General features: G+C 32.4%; 1 protein-coding gene across 1 annotated transcript in view; it reads right to left on the bottom strand.

The window, feature by feature from the left end:
* LOC127737574 (RING finger protein 145-like) overlaps positions 1-6512 on the bottom strand; it is a 33212-nt gene extending 26700 nt beyond the window's left edge. The window contains exons 1-2 of the mRNA XM_052248412.1: positions 6313-6512; positions 811-967 (exon numbers count right to left, since the gene is read on the bottom strand). Of these exons, the coding sequence (XP_052104372.1) occupies positions 811-967; positions 6313-6327 (172 nt within the window). The 5' untranslated portion in view covers positions 6328-6512. The remainder of the gene's footprint in view (positions 1-810; positions 968-6312) is intronic.
* Between the last annotated feature and the right edge of the window lie 13519 nt (positions 6513-20031).

Below are 20031 nucleotides of genomic sequence, written 5' to 3'. Positions count from 1 at the left end.
TTTTTTTACTGGAATTACTTCTAGTTTAATTTGAATAGTGTGTCTTCTTTTCAGTCCCTTTGTGCCCCTTAAAGGTTTGAACGGTAAGACGTCAAATCTCTCGTGTACTTTCAATATCCCCGCGTTTAGAAGCAGGCGGTATATTGTGATCCGGTTGTACGTCCGTTCGTCTGCAACTTATCCATCAACTTCCTTACCCAAACCGCATATTGTTAATCTTTTTACTTGTTGTATTGTAATGTTTCCTACATACGTTTTATATGGTATTTCGATAGGGCAAAGAGACGAAATGATTGAAGTTATCACTTAAATCGAAGTAAATGAATCTCCTGTCACAAACATAATCGTTACGGTGTGTCCTAAGTGTGTCGCACTTCGAATGGGATAGCAAGTGCATGGATGTGGCATCATCCGCTTGAAATACATGAGTATTCACTTTATTTTTAGCTTGTTTTTCTGTACTTATAATCACAAACATACAGTTATGCCGGTAGTGTCATAAACTTTTCACTTTCTTGATGTTGGTAAGTTTTAACAAAACACTCTCGTACAACTTTTAATATTGATTCCCAGATGTGTGGACAACTTTTTTTCTATCCATTTACATAATTCCTATAAGATTTTATTGTTTTCCCTATGAGCTGAGGTTGAGGTAATGGAATTAATTTCTTGTTTATTAGTTCAGAGGACTTACACAGCTTATGTTAAAAAAATTACCTTTTATTTTGCATAAAACAACGTTTCTCTATCAATTAAATATAATTCATTTTATTACAAAAAGGTAACTGATAAATTTAAAAATAGACTTACCAACAAAACGAACAATGTATGAGAACCATCCCAGGTAATAAAAGCTGTATCTACATACTACATCTGTGAAAGCAAGACACAGTACGAAGGAACTTACGTTCAACAGATTTGTGTTTTGAATGGATTGATATATGATCTCAAACAACGATTTTATTTTCTGAAAAAAAAAAAGAAAATTTATTAACAAAAAGTCAAATCAATCAATACCTAAATTGGGTAAGAACCATAAGGAATGAGACGGGGTAAAACCTGTTTGTGAGCGCTCAACCCTTCTCTAACATGGGACAGTGGTACATGTAACAGCAAAACGTAATAACAAACAGCAGCAATCAGTTGGAAATAGCTTGATTGGCACAAAGCACAAAAACAACAAACATAAAGATAAAAACACGAAGTACCGAATATATAAAAACTATAAGTTTTCTGAAAAAGAGTTCCTAGCTCATTGCAACTAATAAATAAACCATGTTTTCCAACTGTTGTAGTTTCACTAGTGAGTATGTAGATGAAACGTGCTTCCTTCGTACTAAATTTTAAAGGGGGTATTAGCTGTCAAATTCATGCTCACCGATTTGACTCAAATTCTCATATTTGATGTATAACGTACTAAAACGTATATCCAAAAATACAAAAGTCTAGAATAAACCCTTACCAGTGCATGGACTCGATAATATATATCAGCATTTCGTGTGTATTTTAGTCTAGACACCATCTAATTGACCATCGAGGTGACCTCCGAAGACTGCCGACGGCCATTTAAACATGAATATAAATATGAACAGATAGCGACCACGTGCAATTGGATTTTTCTAGGTCTGTTTGATTTCATGTTACAGGTTACGACAATATGTTAATCATCAGTTTTACCTGTATAAAACGATTTTTAGAGGATCGCATCAGTCAACGAAATGGTTTACCCTTGTTTCACTTTCAATGTTGACATTCTTTCCTTTTTTTTAAATAGCCGAACGCGCCTATAACATGCGTAACCTATCTCCAGCTGAGGGGTAAAATTGAAGTTCACATGAATACGGATTCACATAAGGTATTATTATTTACTTGCAAGTGAATAATACATCAGCGATGTTTTTTGAGCTTATTTTGGCAAATTAGTACCAAATTAACTGCTTGTAACGAAATATTGTTTCAAAATTCCGCTTTTATTAATACATGAAGCAAAAAGAATCGTATTTCAATTTATTGTCTAACTCGTAGGTAGCTAATGCCCCATTAAAACTGTTATCTTTGATGATTTTTTTGTAGGCCAAAATAGAGGAAAGTGATGGAGCATTTGATCACAGTAGACCGCGCTCGAATAAAAAAGCACAATGGACGAAGTTGTAGAGGTTATCAAGGTTATTACATTTAAACATAGTTATACCCACGCAGAAATTTTACTGCATCACTAATTCATTATGAGACTAAAAGGGTGCTGGAACGATTATTGTACATATATACGGGGGCGACCGAGATAAAATATCATGACTTTCAATGTACGGTATTTCATTCTTGTACGCGATAGCCCGTTTAGTTTCATTATTCATCTCTAATGAGTGTTTTAAAGTTAAAGAAAGGAAACGATGTGTGACAAACGGATTACCTGTAATATTTGATCCATATAAATATGATAATTATTAATTGTCTTTTGCCTTTCAACATTCTTGTAATTAAAAAGTAAATTCGATTATAAAGCTGAAATGCTTGTAAATAAAAGGAACACATTGTTTTCTTTTACTTCTTACCTTACCTATTCTAGAGGTGGTGTGAATCAGATGTGGATACTAAAAAATTCCAAAGATCTTTTAAAGTACATACAATCTAAGACACTTTCATCTTGCAATAGTATTAAAACACTTGACTTTTCTACACTTTACACAAGTATTCCCAATTCCAAACTAAACAACAAATTGAAAGTGTTGGTCCTGCTTTGTTTCATAAAAAAGAACGGCCAACATCGTATCTTGTCTTAGGGAGGGATAAATCCTACTTTGTAAAAAATCACTCCGATTCAAATAAAAAAATTCTCTGAAACTGACATTATCCAGATGCTTGATTTCTTCATTGACAACATATTTGTTACGTTTGGAGGACGTGTTTTTCAACAAACAATCGGCATTCCTATGGGAACCAACTGTGCCCCTCTTCTGGCCTACTTGTTCCTTTATTCCTATTAGGCTGACTTCATAAAGGAATTCTTATGAAGAAAGAAAATAAGTTAGCAGTATTCTTTAAGTTTACTTTCCGCTATATAGATGATGTTCTCTCATTAAATAATTCAAAATTTGGTGGCTATGTTGAACGCATCGCATCTATCCCATCAAACTTGAGAGAAAGGATACAACAGATATCCATTAAGTCTGCCTCATATCTTGACTAACATCTAGAAATTGACAATGAGGGTCGTTTGAAAACAAAACGTTACGACAAAAGAGATGTTTTCAGCTTTCCAATTGTGAACTTTCCATTTCTATGTAGCAACATTCCAGCAGCGCCTGCATACGGAGTATATATCTCCCAGTTGATACGATATTCCAGGGCTTGTATTTCCTATCATGATTTCCTCAATAGAGGGTTGCTGCTCACAAGGAAGCTATTAAACCAAGAGTTCCAAGTGGTGAAGTTAAAATCATCCCTTCGTAAATTTTACGGACGCCAACACGAATTGGTTGACCGTTATGGAATATCCGTTTCACATATGATAGCGGATATGTTCAAAATGTCGTAACTACAATCCCATCTCCTTTTCCCCGAATGTGACCTACCGATTTAGACTTATTACAGGGTTTGTACTAACATGAGCAGCACGACGGGTGCCACATGTGGAGCAGGATCTGGTTACCCTTCCGGGGCACCTAAGATCACCCACAGTTTTTGGTGGGGTTCGTGTTGCTCAGTCTTTAGTTTTCTATGTTGTGTTTTGTGTACTATTGTTTGTCTGTTGATCTTTTTCTTCTGTAGCCATGACGTTGTCAGTTTATTTTCGACTTATGAGTTTGAATGTCCCTTTGGTATTTTTTGCCTCTCTTTTTTCGGTTGCTCTCCACTGCAGCGAACTAGTATTTTATTAGTATATTTCCCAACAGAATAATTCGTAATCAATTGTAGTTTCAAATCAGATTTCGGAAGTGAGTTTCAAGATAATTCTATAAAAGTTTTCTTTAATTACATAAATCAAAATTTTAAGTGTCACAATAGAAATTTGAGCAAATGTATAAGTTTATTTTATGAGAACATTGAACGGTACTTTCTTTATTTTTATTAATTATCTCAATAACTATTGCTTTTGAATTTTGTAGTTAGATAGGTTTATCGATTTGTAGAATCTTTTAATTTTAACTTTATGTGACCTTGAGCCTTCATAGTAGTGTAACTAACATTGACGACAAGATGGTCGCGGTCGTCCTCTTTTGTTCTCAAAAGTTTTATTAAAAGCATTGTCATGGGGAATTAGCACTTATCACAATCATTCTTTGGGTAACCTTTTCCAAAGTTTTCCCCTTTTTCTGACAAACCATTATATTGGCTGGATATTACAACAAATAGGTCATATAGGTAAAATAACATACCAACAAAATTAAATTAATAAAACTTTGAAAGATCATGTTCATTTTGTGTACATGTTTCTACTTAAATACATGATAATATACATTATAAATCATTATGGCAATCAGTAAATAGTTTAGAATATTATATAGTTACGACATAAGAAGTGTAATAGATTGAGCATTACATCCGGCTAATGGAATTACTTATTGAGAATAGAATGACAAAAAATGCGTATGATTGCTCTGTTAGCGGTTTTATGTTGACATTATCATGTGTTTCTGTATTATTAACATATTATTTAATTCACGGATATATATATTGTTGTATTACTGTAAGTTTGTTTATTCAACAGGGGAGGATTGAGATCTCACAAAACATGTTTTCTGATGTAACTGCTCCAAGTCGGGAACCTCTAGCCTTTGTTAGTCTTGTGTTTTTTTTTTTTTAATAATTTTGGTTCATTTATATGTTTCGGAGTTTAGTGTGGCATCCATTTCGCTGAACTAGTATACATTATCGTTAAGGAGCCAGCTGAAGCCCGCTTCCGGGTGCGGAATTTTCTCGATGCGTTGAAGATCCATTGGTGGCTATGGGCTGTTTTCTGTTCTTTGTTGTATTTTTAACACATTTCCCGTTTCCATTCTCAATTCTATATTCTATTGATTCACATATACGGTATCCGAAATAAAAAGAATGTACTCAGTAAAAATTTAGATTGTAAAATTTTGGGGCAGGAGAACTGCAAAAAAAAAAAGTATGAAATTTTAGTAGAAATAGTTGAGCAAAAAAAAAAAATGAAAATAAAAATTCATGCAGCATTGTCTCAAATGGGAGTCCTCAATATGAAATATTCAGTTTAAGTATAAACAGACAACATTGACTTGAATTACCTCCTTCATTGACATCAAATGTATTATTTGTCATACGTTTTCAGGTAATAATAAATGTAAAATACTTAAAGTAATTGTGTGTTATTTCACAGTTTGTCCGTTTGGAGCCGTCCTTGTTGATTCTACAATAAGTTCTCATAAAATATCTATGGGTTTTGTTCTTGTAGTCGTATTTGTGATCTGAATAAAGGCATATTACTAATAACTAAAGAATAAATTCTCTTGGCGTTATTAAAAATTAGTTCCTTCTTTATTTATTGTGTTTTCTAATTATAAAAAAAAACCAAAAACAAAACAAGAACATAACTTTTCGTTCGGAATTGGACCAGTAAGAAATAGGGGCTTTAATTTGGCATTATGAACATCGAGTGCATCAAATTAGTCGCATTAAGTAAAATTCTGTGTCCCTTTGGAAATCATGAAAATACCCCTGCACAAAAAATAAAGAATACATGTAAATCAAAGATGAATATTTATTGAATAACCTTATCAAAGTGACTAATTGAGGTGAATTTGAATGTGGAAAACTATTCAACGAGTGATCGAACAACACATTAGTTCAGAAATACGCATGAGCGAATTGTCAGTGTTTTGTCTGTTTTTTTTTTGAAGATTAGTCAACTGAAACGAAGGTATCACAGGAATAACATTTCAAAGGGGCAATCAATGAACATTGTAATAAAGTGTTAGTGACAAAACATAAAGGGGTAACTATTTTGGAAACAGAGGGGTGGTCACGATGCCTGTGTTCTTTAGTACTATGAAATCTAAGCACCCCTCAAGTTTTTTTCGACACACCCGACCTGTTAAAGAGCGTTCGAGAAATCAACATCATACTCATGTTGTGGTAGCCTTCAATATATTAAGCATATACTTAGACGATGTTAAGGATGTAGGTTAGCAGTTTGGATAACACACCTCTCGTACATTCTTTACACAAGAACATACAGTTTGTATCAACGCCAATACTAGACAGATATAAGTAATGTTGTCTTATTCAAACAATTATTACGTAATCAAATTTTTGTAATAGAGGACATTGAATATCATAATTGATGTATATTACCTGCACAGTTTCCATGTCTTTTAAGCTTTTGAGACTACTTTCGTTTTTTATGGAATGTTATTAGTATATAACCCATGTAAATGCAGGATCTTTGCCAATTTATGTCCTTTTCAAATGATATTTTTAATAATCTATTTTTAGGTAAGCTTTGTAGAAGTGGGAAAAACCAACTAGCTTGAAAAAAACTATTTAAATATGTCTACCTTTTAAAATGTAATTGAAAAAAAGTTATTTATGTAGCGCTTCTTCATTTAATTGGAAAATAAGAAATACAAACAGTCTTGTTTTACAAAAAAAAAAAAAGAAAAAAAAAAAAAAGAAAAGAAATTAAAGCGAAGCTTTTAAAATTTTAGAAAAAAAACTACATCTGCATTGATTATTGATATTGTGCCACTCGTCTTCAAAGGGGCATTAGCTACGAATTTATAAAAAAAATCAATGAAATATGATTTTTTTTTCAAAAAATCATAAAAGCGGAATATAGAAATACTATTTCGCTATTAGCAGTCAGTTTGGTACAATTTCGTCAATTGCAAGTCAATGATTCAACTCAATGGAATACGTAATCATGCAACCTTTTGATTTCATTGCAGATGGGTGCACGTGTGTGCATCATGTTGTTTATTTATTAAAACATTGTAAGAATGACAACATTGAAAAGTGAAACAAGGAAGCCACCAGGAATAACCATTTCGTCGACGGATATGGCTAACACTCATTTCTGTACAGGTAAAACGATGATATACATATATTTTTAATCTATAAAATGAAATCAAACAAAAATAGATAAATCAAAGATTGCATATGCATGTCTGTTTATTTATATTTAGGTCTTTCAACTTTCCGTCCCCCCCCTTTTGTGGGAAAAATTTGGTTGATTATATAGGGAATCACTGATGCATGACTGGAGCGGCCCCTCCTTAGGTCAGTTATTCCCCTCCCCCCCCCCCCCTTACAAAACGTTCTTGATCCGCCATTGTATGATATCGAATAGTTTATACGCTTTTGAAACTGACACCGTCTAACCGAACAATTTTCTTTGTAAGAGTTATCTCCCCAAACACTGTTTTTTTTGTGATCTGTACTCCTTCGGAACCGTAAAAGAAATCGACAAATTTATTTTTCCAAATTGCTCGTTACATCCCTAGGATGTCGAAAATTGTTTTTGACCAAAGCAATCCGCAGACTCCATATTAGAGTTATTTCCCCAGATGTAATTGCTATAAGTGATATGTATTTGTAACTGGTAAACCATATGTGATAGAGACCTAGGGTCTTTTGATTTGAGGTTCAGTGTCCACCAAAAAAATGAGGTCAAGGTCATGTTCTAAATTGTGGCTAATTATAGCTTCTCATCAGAAACCGAATAAGATATCGACAAAATATTGTTATTAAATTGTAAGCAACGAAATGTCGCAACACATATACTTTGGTTGAAAGGGAACGCTGAAATTTAATAGTTTTCTCCCCACTTATATTTGAATAACCTATATGGTAATATAAGTCATTATCAATATATAGGAGAGATCTAGGGTCTTTTGATTTGAGATCCTTGCTTTATGGTCTTGAAATTTGAGTCAAGGTCAATGGTAAATTTGACGTCCTAGATTTTGACCTTTGCCTTAAATTCATATTTATACATGAGACGCAAGCAAGCAAAAGTATTGAGAAACCATATATTTTTGGAATCAGAGTAAAGTAAGCTATAATTTGATACCAGAAGTGACCTTGATTTCACCGGAAGGTGCTTATTGTGTCCAATAATCTATGAAAAAGTGCTTAAAACATTGTACTTTTTAGAATCAGTGTGTGGCAATCTATCTTTTAAGACCAGACATACTATTTTTATCTAAATTTTCTCATCTTAAGTAAAATTTGGGTGGAAAAACCTTCAATTTAATATTTTATTTGCGTTTTTTCTTTGCTTTTCCTGTACAGGTCCTTTGTAGGTTCTTTCTTGTAACTGGTTTTAAGCCACACATCGAGATTTACAGATTGAGTGGTGAGATTTTAGTGCCGCTACATCATATTGGTTTAAACATATTCATTCGTCATCATTACAAATATATCATCATACAAAATACACTATAATAATAGGATTCGGAAACAAGCTGTACATAGCTTATATTAATCCATTTCCTTGAAATACCAACTCCAATTAACGATTTCGAAACAATGCATGCAATGTAACAATGATATGGATTAAGAATAAATAAGTAATTACATAACACAGAAAGAAGGGGATAAAAATAGAATTTGAAAATAATGAAAATAATAAAAAAAAAAACAAAACAAGAAAAAAAAATTAATAAAAATACACTTAAATACTTCACAAATGTTCAGATGAAATGCAACTTTGTCAAAATAGTGAATAACAATACCATTACAACGCCACATCATATTCTTGTTCCAGAACCAAGTCAGAACCGCGTCAGTGATTGTTTCATGTCGCGTCTTCGCGCTTGTAGTCATCTAAGGGTGTTGATGGCAAATCTTTATTTATTTCTGATAAGGTTATTCAAAACTTTCAACTGTACATTTGTAAAGAGCTTGGCACATCACTTTTATCAAAACAATGAGAATGTAATACATCTATACCATTTAAATCCCTAACTAATGTAGTTATATGCTCATCGTACAAAAGTTTCTAAACAGCTATAGTGTTTTAAAATCTCTTTTATCTAATTTGTTTTTATTTCATATTTCATATTTCAACTGTCTTTTTTTTGTTTTTGGTAACATATCAGAAAAGTCCTTGTAACTGCCATGAATGAAGTAACATTGTGTTACAGATTTGGAAAAAGTGTTGGAAATTTACAAGGTTATGCAATGAGTTATAAAGCTTATAAAACATGAACACAACTCGTCATTATTGTTGTTAGAAACTTGATATTTTCTATGAGTCGATGTTTTCTTGAAAGGTTTATTTCCCAGGGACACTATAATTTCCCCAAAGAAATACGTCTTCGACGTTATCTTAATATGTTGTTTAAAGGGTGTAAATGTAAATTAAAAACAATTTATGAAAGCAGAATTCCATTTAACATAACTTTTAACTCACAAAAAACTAATGATATTTGCAGCTTTCTGTAAGTGGTTCCATTCGACCCACCAGAGAATTCAAACGATTTGCGAAGTCGTTCAACTTATTAGTTTCTGATTTACATAAAGTTAACCATGTAAATCTAACGTTAACTGCTTTTTATTTTATTTATTATCAACACCAGAAAGTAAGGATGTCAACTGGTATATATCATAAAGATATATTGCTTTTGAGTTCTTGACTCTATGGTGTTTTACGGTGAAGCAAAATTAAATCATGTCAATGATAAATATTTTTGAAATTTTGCTTAACAATCCACGACATTTAGATATTCTTCAGTATGAATTAATGAGATGTATGGTATACGTTAATGATCCAGCAACACAACAATACATAAATAAAGAAAACAACGAGGAGCACGTACAGAGACTTACCTTTGAATTTGTACTTCTAATGAGCTACTCAATGGATGCCACTGATGGAGAAGAATCTGCTTACCCTTCCGGTGCATTTCACAATATCTCCATTTTGTTGTTGGGTTCTTTTTGCTCAGTCTTTTATTCTATGTATATCATTTCGGGAACTTGAACGTCTTTCCTTTGTCTTTTTTCCCATGCATATGGCTTTGTCAGTTTCTCTCGATATTTGAGTTCTGAATGTCCACATGCCCATGTTATCGTTCGCCTCTTATATAGTGATTGGCATATTATATTAATTAAAAGATTAATCTCCGAACCACACTCTCTCAAGTCAAGCTGTAGATAAGGTGTAAACAATATGTTGTTTTAAGTTTATCCACTTGTTAAAAATTCCTACTTTGCAATTTCCATTTATTCAACGTTAAAAGTCGAAGATGACAATCCTAATTATACATGTTCTAGCTTCCTCTTTACAAAATAGCACAAGACAACATACAAAGAACAGGAAACAATAGTGCCTATATATATTTAAAAGTCAATCGGAAATCCTATAAAAAAACATAGTAGCAATTTTAGCTAACCTGCCAAAGAGGCCAATGTGAGCTTTTGCCATCACTTGGCGTCCGTCGTCTGTCATCGTCCGTTATCATTTACAAATGTATCCGATGATCCTGCAGTATGACCGCCAAGACTAGACAAAGAACATAGGGATTAAATACAAGTGATGTGTAATATTTTGAAAACCGTTATTGATACAAAACGTTCAGAATGGCAAGATCTGCATATTGGTTATTTCGGCCAAAATTGTCAGACAGTCCTTAAGGACGTTATTGCTCTTGAAGAACGATTTTTACATTTTTTAGGGTTTTAGTCTTTTATTTTTGAAAGATCGAAAGAAACTTTGAACGGCACATATGACCATTAAGATGGGATCTACAAATAATTTAACAAGACCGAAATTGTTAGTCGACGCCTCAAAGGAGTTTTACCCATAAATTTACGATTGTTACCATTTTTTGCGTATGATCTTAATAACTATAAAAGATAGAGAAAAGTTTGTAAGCAAATATGATCAGCTGGTCTAGGTCTACAAATTTGTCAACTAGTCGAACTTGTCAGTCGACTCATTATATAAGTTATAGCCCTTGATTATTGATTTTTACCCTTTTTGTCCATGATAATTTTACATATAAATATACGCGTTTTCTCTAAACTATAAAAAGTGTTTATGGAAAGGTGATAGAGCTGGGCAATAAAGGCAACAGTAGTATACCGCTGTTCAATATTCATAAATCGATTTAACTGAAACAAATCCGGGTCACAAACCAAAACCGAAGGAAACACATCATCTATAAAAGGAAAACAACGGAACAACATAAACACTGAACTGCCACAAACGCCACCATGCATAGAAACAGGGTATTTGATAACAACTGTCATATAAATGACATTCAATTTTGGCCGAAATGACTTAAGAAAAAATGGTGGGTTGAACCTGGTTTTATGGCTAGCCAAACCTCCCACTTATATGGCAATGTTAAAAATACCGCTAAAATGACAGCATTACGTGACAGGAATACATTACAACTAAACGCAAGAACACTCAGGACAGAGACATACAATTATATACAAAGTAAATTAAATGCCTTTAGGTACACTGATTTTAATTAAAATATGTACAAAACATAATGATAAGCTTGAAATTACCCTTCGTCCAGAAGCATTTATTGTCATAAACACTCCTCTTGTAATATAGAGTTAAATCGAAAATTAATTAATTGCCGTCGGTATCTTTTTAAAGAAATGGAAATTCTAAATTAGGACAAAATAAAACTACATTATTTTACGATCCTATTTCCAATTTTAACAGAACTTGAACTAAAATGGCTATTGTAATTGAAATTACATTCATGTATTTGTTTCTCTCTTTATATTTGAACATCGTTTTTCAATTTCCTTTCTCTATATTGAGACATATTATTTTTTTTGACAATTAAAGCACCATTAAAATATAATTAGATACGAGTACTAATGTATAAATTGACGATATTAGTTGGCTACAATTGTAAAGTATTGCAGGGGTTTTGCAGTAAATAGCAATGCTTGATTGGATTATTTTAATGCTTGAAATATGAAGGTGCACGACCTGTCGAAATGATGTTTTACATGGTAGTTCAGTTGGGCAGAGCATTTCTTTATACCATGCAAACTGTGAAACTATTATATTTATAGAATAAAACACATTGATTAATAGCACCAAATCGAATGCTCATGAAAGAGATCTGCTGTCATAAATGTATATTTCGATCCGAAATAAATAATAGAGATAATCCTTGAAGGGAGTTAATAGCGCCAAAATTAATCGGAACGTAAGACGATATAACAAGCTCATTAAGAATACCAGGCTTATAACTTGGTACACCAGAAGTGCGTTTCGACTACATAGATGACCCATCAGTGGCGCTCGAATCAAATATAAGAAGAGAGCACTGGCTAAACTTGTTCTTTAAAATAGCTTATCAAAAGATGCAATTACGCAATGATGTTTACATCCTTCAGTTTCAAATTTTAAGAGTTTAAAAGAATTTCTAAAAAGTGCAGAGACCGCTTTAAACAACTTATAAAGTGTCCTTTTATTTTTTAGCAATGGTTCGATAAAGCTGCTGGTGGACTATTGACTCCCGTGGGTATCATCAGCTAAGTAGTCATTGCCTACGTTCTAACATGACATAATGTTTTTACTACTTCAGGCAAAATAGACACAAGGTGGATTTGACTATTGTTTTTAGGTCCCTTTTGATCATTTGGCTCATTTAGTACTTATACATCCTTAGCTTCTAAGTTTTTGGGTTTGAGCGTTCCTGATGAAGGTAAAGACAGAATAGCGGTAGGGACGCACCAATATTTTCATTTCGTAGCACTGGGTCAATACCGCTGCTTGTGAACAACAAGTACCCGAGAGTATCATCAGACATTACCTTTAACATTTATATGCTCAATTCTTCGTTGATAAATTTATAAATTATTAAAAATCTTTTTATCTTCCAACCCTTTGGTGAATTGAGCTATCATTTTTAGGTTTCATTTTGACATATATCTTCAAGTATTTATATATCCATTGATTTAAAAATGTTAATAAAGTGTTATTTTCATAGATGTAAAATGTATATCAATTGTTGTAAACGAAGTCACTACATCATTATTGAACTTTGCATCATATTTTTGAAAGCTTTTTGCATGAATGTCTACATTTGCTTGTTAAAAGTTACCAATTCAACATTGTTGTAAGATCTCAGAATATTGTCATTATTGGTTTATAACATTGATGTCCTTTCCCATTAACATGCATTCCTACATTGCAATTAACACATTTGATTTTACATCCTGTCTACACATATACATTTGCATTGCATAATGCGCCATTAATGTCGATCTGTTCCCAGACTGCTTAGGACAGTTTTGCTCTAAATATGTTGCATAATTATGTACAAATAACATTTCAGCCTAATAATTTCAAATGGAAATAAAAAGATGTGGTATGAGTGCCAATGAGACAACTCCCCATCCAAGTCACAATGTGTAAAAGGAAACAATTATAGGTCAAAGTACAGCCTAGCACATTTTATTGAGTTGTTGATATTTAAGGTTTTTGAGAGTATTTTAAATCAGCACTCCTATCTTTGTTGTTTTGTTAGTTTGTTTGTGCTGAATACAAATCTGATAAGTCAAGACTTCCAGCGTATTCTTACAGTTTGTTAAATGTTGCACTGTTAAACCCCTGTTTCAAGTAAGAGCATACATGCACTTTTCTAAGCACCATTTTGCAATAGCTGTCCCAAGCAAATATTCAGTAGTGCATTGATTGCCTTTGGTTTTCACATCATTGTACTGTAATCTTTAGCTGGATAGTTATATCATTGCAATATCACTACATCTTATATTTATTTTTGAAGTGACGATCGGAAAATTTATCAGACTTTATATGCAGAGTTTCCAATGGTATGATGTGCTAGCTAGCCAAATTTTTTTTCATATGTTCTTACAGTAAATCAAATGCTGTTTAGATATTTTGGTTGCAGTCAATCCATTACTGGTCAGTACCTTTTCAGAAAATTCTGTATGTTGTAGTTTTGTACAGGTAAATAACACCAACTGAAGCGTCTGAACAAAGACTAAGAAATCTTAATTGACAGCAAGCGAATTGTGGGAAACAGTACTTTATAAACCACAGTTGATAAGTTTTAAAAAATGACTGATAGACTGAAAATGACTGAACATAAATTTTTCAGTCTTTTAAGAGATGATCAGATCACAATGACCGTTTCGGTTCAAAATTAGTTTACTAGTGTATTAATCTTTAATGTTTTGGAATTTTGTAACGTTAATATATTGTTGATTTGGGGGAATATTAGAAGTAGATGTAAATTTTGACTGATTAGAAAGCATTGCAAGATGTGCTCTAGTATCCATAATCCCTATTTGCCTGAGCATATACATGTTATTAAATAGATTTGCGTATCGAATCCAGAATATTCCGACAGACGAATGATGTTGTCTAATAATGAACGAGTAATTATTAGCCTGTTCTAACTGATAATGTGAGGCGAACTTCTTTTTATAAAGCTATTAACTTAAAAGAGTAGAATGTTGTTTAATTTAAAATGTCTTATAACAAAACCAACCTTATTGCATTGGTACATAAAGTTACAGCATCTTATAGCACATGTCAAGAGGATGACAATAGTTTTATGACTTTTATATACCCTGCTTGTATCTCAATTTGTGGCATCAAAATAGAAACACAAACAAACAAAACTTAACTGAACAATATCGGTTATTGCATACGGAAAATTAGCTTCAAATAAACCATGTTCTGCACTGGATGACAAATTTGGAAAAAAACTAACACAAGTCTATGACGATCTCCTTACATTAACGAACGCACAATAATTTGTGATTTGAACTAAATTAGAGGACTGGGACGACAATAAATGCCACTTACTTAGAAGAAAGGTCTAATTATTACTTCGTGATAAAAAAGAAAATATCACTTTATAAATGGTATGCGTATGAAGCGCTTTTCTGGATTAACCTTCACCAGGAACGTTCACAACCAAATATTTGAAAGAACGCATATGATTTTTGTTATTGAATTATATCTTATCTTGATTAAAGTTTAAACAACTTTTTGTCCCGCAAAAAAACCATGTCCCTTTACCCCATAAATATCAAAATTGATCAATGCCTTACATTTCTTAAAAAATTCTATCTAGTTTAATAGTTTGTTATTGATATTTCCTCTATTCATTTTATAAGAAAAACCGCAAAGTAGTCCACGCACTGGTACTTGTTTACCGATGTTTGTATTTTTAACAAATTCACTATAAACATTACAATATCGGCAATATATGATATTTTGTTTAAAGTTAAAAATATCCTTAATCTGTTTTTGTTTGTCTTAAATAAAATATGAAAACACCTAGTTTAAAATCTATAATTACTATGTTTGTGATGCATCATATGAAGTTTGCCATGAACTCGATAACCCTAGCGTCGTTTGTCTTCCTTCTAGTAGATTTTTTCTGTTTATCGCAGTAAATATTTATGGAAGGGGACAATTTTTATTGACATCTATGACAATTTAATGGTCGAGAAAATGATATAAGACTAAATTGTTGCAATAAAAATAGAACTTAGTAGATTTTGGAATCCGTTAAATGCGAGGCGTAATAAGTATTCCAATCAAATTTGAATATATCAAGGGTCATTCGGTGTTTAAAGTCTTAAATAATTTAATTTATGTTATTCTTGTGATGTAAATAAAGATACAAATACCAAACATCTATTTTCTGTTGGTAGTTGAAAGAAAAAAGAAACGAATAAATAACGAAAATATTGGTTAAATTGTACTGAATTTGACAAAACAAATTGACTGAATAGAATAATAATTACACCCACCAAAAACAAAATATCTTTGATCAACAAACTTCAAAATGATGGAATCAAAATGTCATGCTTTTAATAAGAAAAATAAATTCTTTCAAATTGTATGTGTTGGCTGTTACATGGTTTGTTCTTCAGATAACGTATTTCTATTGGAGATATATCTTATACCGTCAGAGATTGGCTTTATGCATGGATTTAAATTTCCTCGAAAAACCTCTAAAGACAAAAGGTCTACCATTCTATACACACCTATGGCCAATATTAAGCCAAAAGGGTAGGGGGAGGGGCCTCGGTTGCCGAGTGGTCTTAGTAGCTCATCTACATGGAAAATCACCAGTCTGTCAACAGCGAGGTTGTGAGTCCGAACCTTTCAACAGTGAGGTTATGAGTTCGAACCCTACTTGTGTCAGGTACATTCGACTCTAATCTTGATAGACTATGCTTGCCAGATTTGCCCAAGGTCCTTTGTTCTACCCTGGGCTGTCTCCATCAATAAAAACCCAAATATAGTAAAGAGTGTTGAAATTGGCATTAAACACCAACAATCAATCAATCAATCTAGACAAAGTGAACGCTTTCAAGATCATAAAAAATTGAAATAAAAACAACAATCGTCAAATAAAAAGCAAATGATACAATTTGGGTAAACCTATCGATCCTTTGAATAAAGTTATTCTAATAGGTTACTAATTTAACACTGTTTGTAAATCTTTGTATATTATATTTATCGGTATAAGTATTAATATGTGTACTGATCGATATTTCAATCTTAGACACATGATTTTTTATTAGCTGTTATTGGATTTAAACTACCTGTCAGTAACTGCCAGTATTTTCAGATCTGTACTTTGTGTATTTGTGTTTTTGTTAGGGTTTTATGTGCTTTGTATCAATCTGATGTGTTAAGCCATTTTCAACTGATATTTATAGTTTGTTCTTATTTCGTACCGTTACACCACTGTCCGGAGTTAGGGGAGGGGTTTGGCACCAGCAAACATGTTAACCCCCCACCACATTATATATGTGCATATTTAAAGTCAGGAGCCTGTATTTCAGTGCTTGTCGTTTGTTGCTGTATATCATACATGTTTTTTCGTTTATTGTTTTGTAAATAAGGTCGTTATGTTTTTCGTTTGAATTGTTTTACATTTATCATTTCGGGGCCTGTTATAGCTTACTATGAGTTTGCTCACTGTTGAAGGCCTTACGGTAACCTTTAGTTGTTAACTTCTATGTCATTTGGTCTTTGGTGGAAAGTTGTTGCATTGGCAATCATATCACATCTTCTTATTTTCATATTTAGAGAGAGTAAAGCATCGTTTGATATCTTAACCAAACAGGAAAAGGAACAGATCTTAGTGAACCTTTGTAGATGAAAGAAAATTAAAAAGGATTTTAAAAGAATATAATGACCTGTATCATCTCAGCTTACCTAAACAGACTGCAAAGGACTTTTGCGACACTTATTTATTTGATAAGTAAAAAAAACACAGAAGGATCTAAACGAAATTCGGTATTAAGAGATGATGACCCTTTACCTAGAAAAGTGCACATTTAAGGGGCATTATCTGTCACATTTATGCAAACCGATTTGACTTAAAATCTCATTTTTGATTGATAACATACTAAAACGTATATCCGAATTACAAAAAGTCTAAAATAAACAACAGTGCATGGACTCGATAATATGTATCAGCATTTCGTGTGTTATTTAGACGCTATATAATTAACCTTCGAGATGACCTACGAAGACAGTCGATAGTCATATAACTTGATATAAACATACATTTAGATATAAATATATTTCATGTTTTTGGTTACAAAAATGTGTTAATCATCGTTTTTACCTGTATATGTATAAATATTTGTGGATAAAATCTGTCAACGAAGTGATTCTCCCTTTTTTCATTTTCAATATTGACATTCTTTTCCTTTTGACAGCTGAGCACGCCTATTACATGCATAATCTATTTCCAGCTAAGGGGTTAATTTGAAGGTAACAGGAATACGGATTCAATTGAGGTTGAATTATTGTTTTGTCAATTATACATCAGTCATGTTTTTGAGCTTATTTTGACTGGACCAAAGTGACTGCTAAAAACGAAACATTATTTAAAAATTCGGCTATTATTAATAATTGAAACAAAGATATTTCTACTTTAATCTTTTATCTTAACCTTCAAATGACGAAAAATTTACCTCCAAGAATCAACCTCTATCTACATAAAAGCAGAAAAAAATACATGTGCTGTATATGTAACATATCGTTTTGTTCAAAAAGGAGTGTTTAAAGATATCTAACAGAGCAACACAACAATCGCTAAATCGAATGTAATGTCTGTAAAGCTTCAGAAGAAAATGATGTAAAGTAAGTAAGCTTAAATCAGTTGACCTCATTATTAGTTATAAAAGGTTATTTGCAGAATAAATTTGTAAAATTTTGACACTCCTTGCGAAGGGGATAGGAACAACTTATCATGGCTTTGTTTGCCCAAACTAAAGAAATCTAAATCAAAATGGAATATAACCTTAATTTACAGAAAACTTTAATATTTTAATAGTAAAATTGCAAGTGCAGGTGGAGGTTTCACCGAGGGTATCACCAGCCCAGTAGACAGCACTTCTGTGTTGACATGAGTTATCATTGATATGGTCATAATTATAAATTAACTATAAACAATACTTTGCATTTTTCGAAATTCTAAGGATTTTCTACCCCCAGGTATAGATTACCTTAGCTGCATTTGGCAAAACCTTTTGAGTCTTCAATGCTCTCCAGCTTCGTATTTGATTTGGATTTCAATTCTTTGGATTCGAGCGTCACTGATGCGTACTTTAAAGACGGAACGCGCGTCTGGCGTACAAAAGTTTAATCCTGGTATTTATGATAAGTTTCTTGTCATCTTGTGTATTTACCATTTTAAAGGGCCTCGGTGGCCGTGTGGTCTAAGTAGTTATCATTGTAATCACTAGCTAGTCTACACCAAGGTTGTGAGTTCGAACCCTGCCTGCTTGTTTTACCGCCATTACTAGCTTTGTACTGAGTATTTTTAATACAGCTACCTTATATCCTTTGTATTCTACATCTAATAGAAGTAATTTGCATATATTTTTCCGGATCTCAATGCAGTTTGGAAACAGACAGTGATAATTGAATTTACATTGTATCATGATTTTGGCCAGTATTACAAATTTGAAAACAGACCCTCCATATATACATGTACATGATATGAACTGTATAGTAAGATGATTGAAACATTTGATTAATATATATAAATCTCTTTAACAATTAGCTGTCAGCATATGGTACTTCTGAGGCAATTGACATTAATTGTTCAGGGAGATAAAAGTATTTCATTTCCATTTGAACTCAACATTCTTTGTCTGCCAGACAATCAAATAAAGGCAAGCATAATTAAATACACAAAAAATGCTTATTGCAATACATGTAATTTGCGAAAATGGAGATGAAATCTTTGATCAATTCAAAATATTGGAAGAACAGAGAAAATTCACAAAAATTTGTACTCATCTAAAAATGCATTTTGTAAAATGGAACATGAAAATATGTTTTTCAACAAAAATAACTCTTTTATCAATTGTCTATCGGAAGAACAAATGTTAGAAGCTGAGGGAAAATTATCAACTCAAGAATGTCTGAATGCTTTAAAAAACATGAAAAATAATAAATCACCAGGGGTAGATGGGTACACAGCAGAGTTTTATAAATTTTTCTGGAATGACCTTAAGTTCTATTTACTTAATTCCTTTAATTATAGCTTTGAAGAAGGCTCTTTATCAATTTCGCAAAGACAAGGCATTGTTACATGCATCCCAAAAGAAGGGAAATCTAAGTTTTATTTAAAAAACTGGCGTCCTATCACCCTTTTAAATGTTGATATGAAAATATGTTCCGCATCTATTGCAAATAGAATTAAACCCTTGCTCAAACATATTATTAGTGAAACACAGTTAGGATTTATTAAAGGTAGATACATTGGGGAATGTACAAGACTTATTTTTGACTTAATAGAAAGAACTGAAGAAGAAAATATACCTGGACTTTTACTCCTTTTAGATTTTGAAAAAGCATTTGATACGCTTGAATGGTCATTCATAAATAAAGCACTTGAATTCTTAGGTTTTGGTCCTGATTTCTGTAATTGGGTAAAATCTTTATATTTCAATATCGAAAGTTGTATCATAAATAATGGTCATTGCTCTAGCTTCTTTAATATAGAAAGAGGGGTTCGTCAAGGGGATCCTTTATCCCCTTACCTTTTTATACTGGCTTTGGAACTGATGAGTGCA

Source organism: Mytilus californianus, unplaced genomic scaffold (genome assembly GCF_021869535.1).
Source record: "Mytilus californianus isolate M0D057914Y unplaced genomic scaffold, xbMytCali1.0.p SCAF_4, whole genome shotgun sequence".
Lineage (NCBI taxonomy): Eukaryota > Metazoa > Mollusca > Bivalvia > Mytilida > Mytilidae > Mytilus > Mytilus californianus.
Note: the sequence above shows the minus strand (reverse complement) of the source record. Positions and strands in the feature narration are given on the sequence as shown.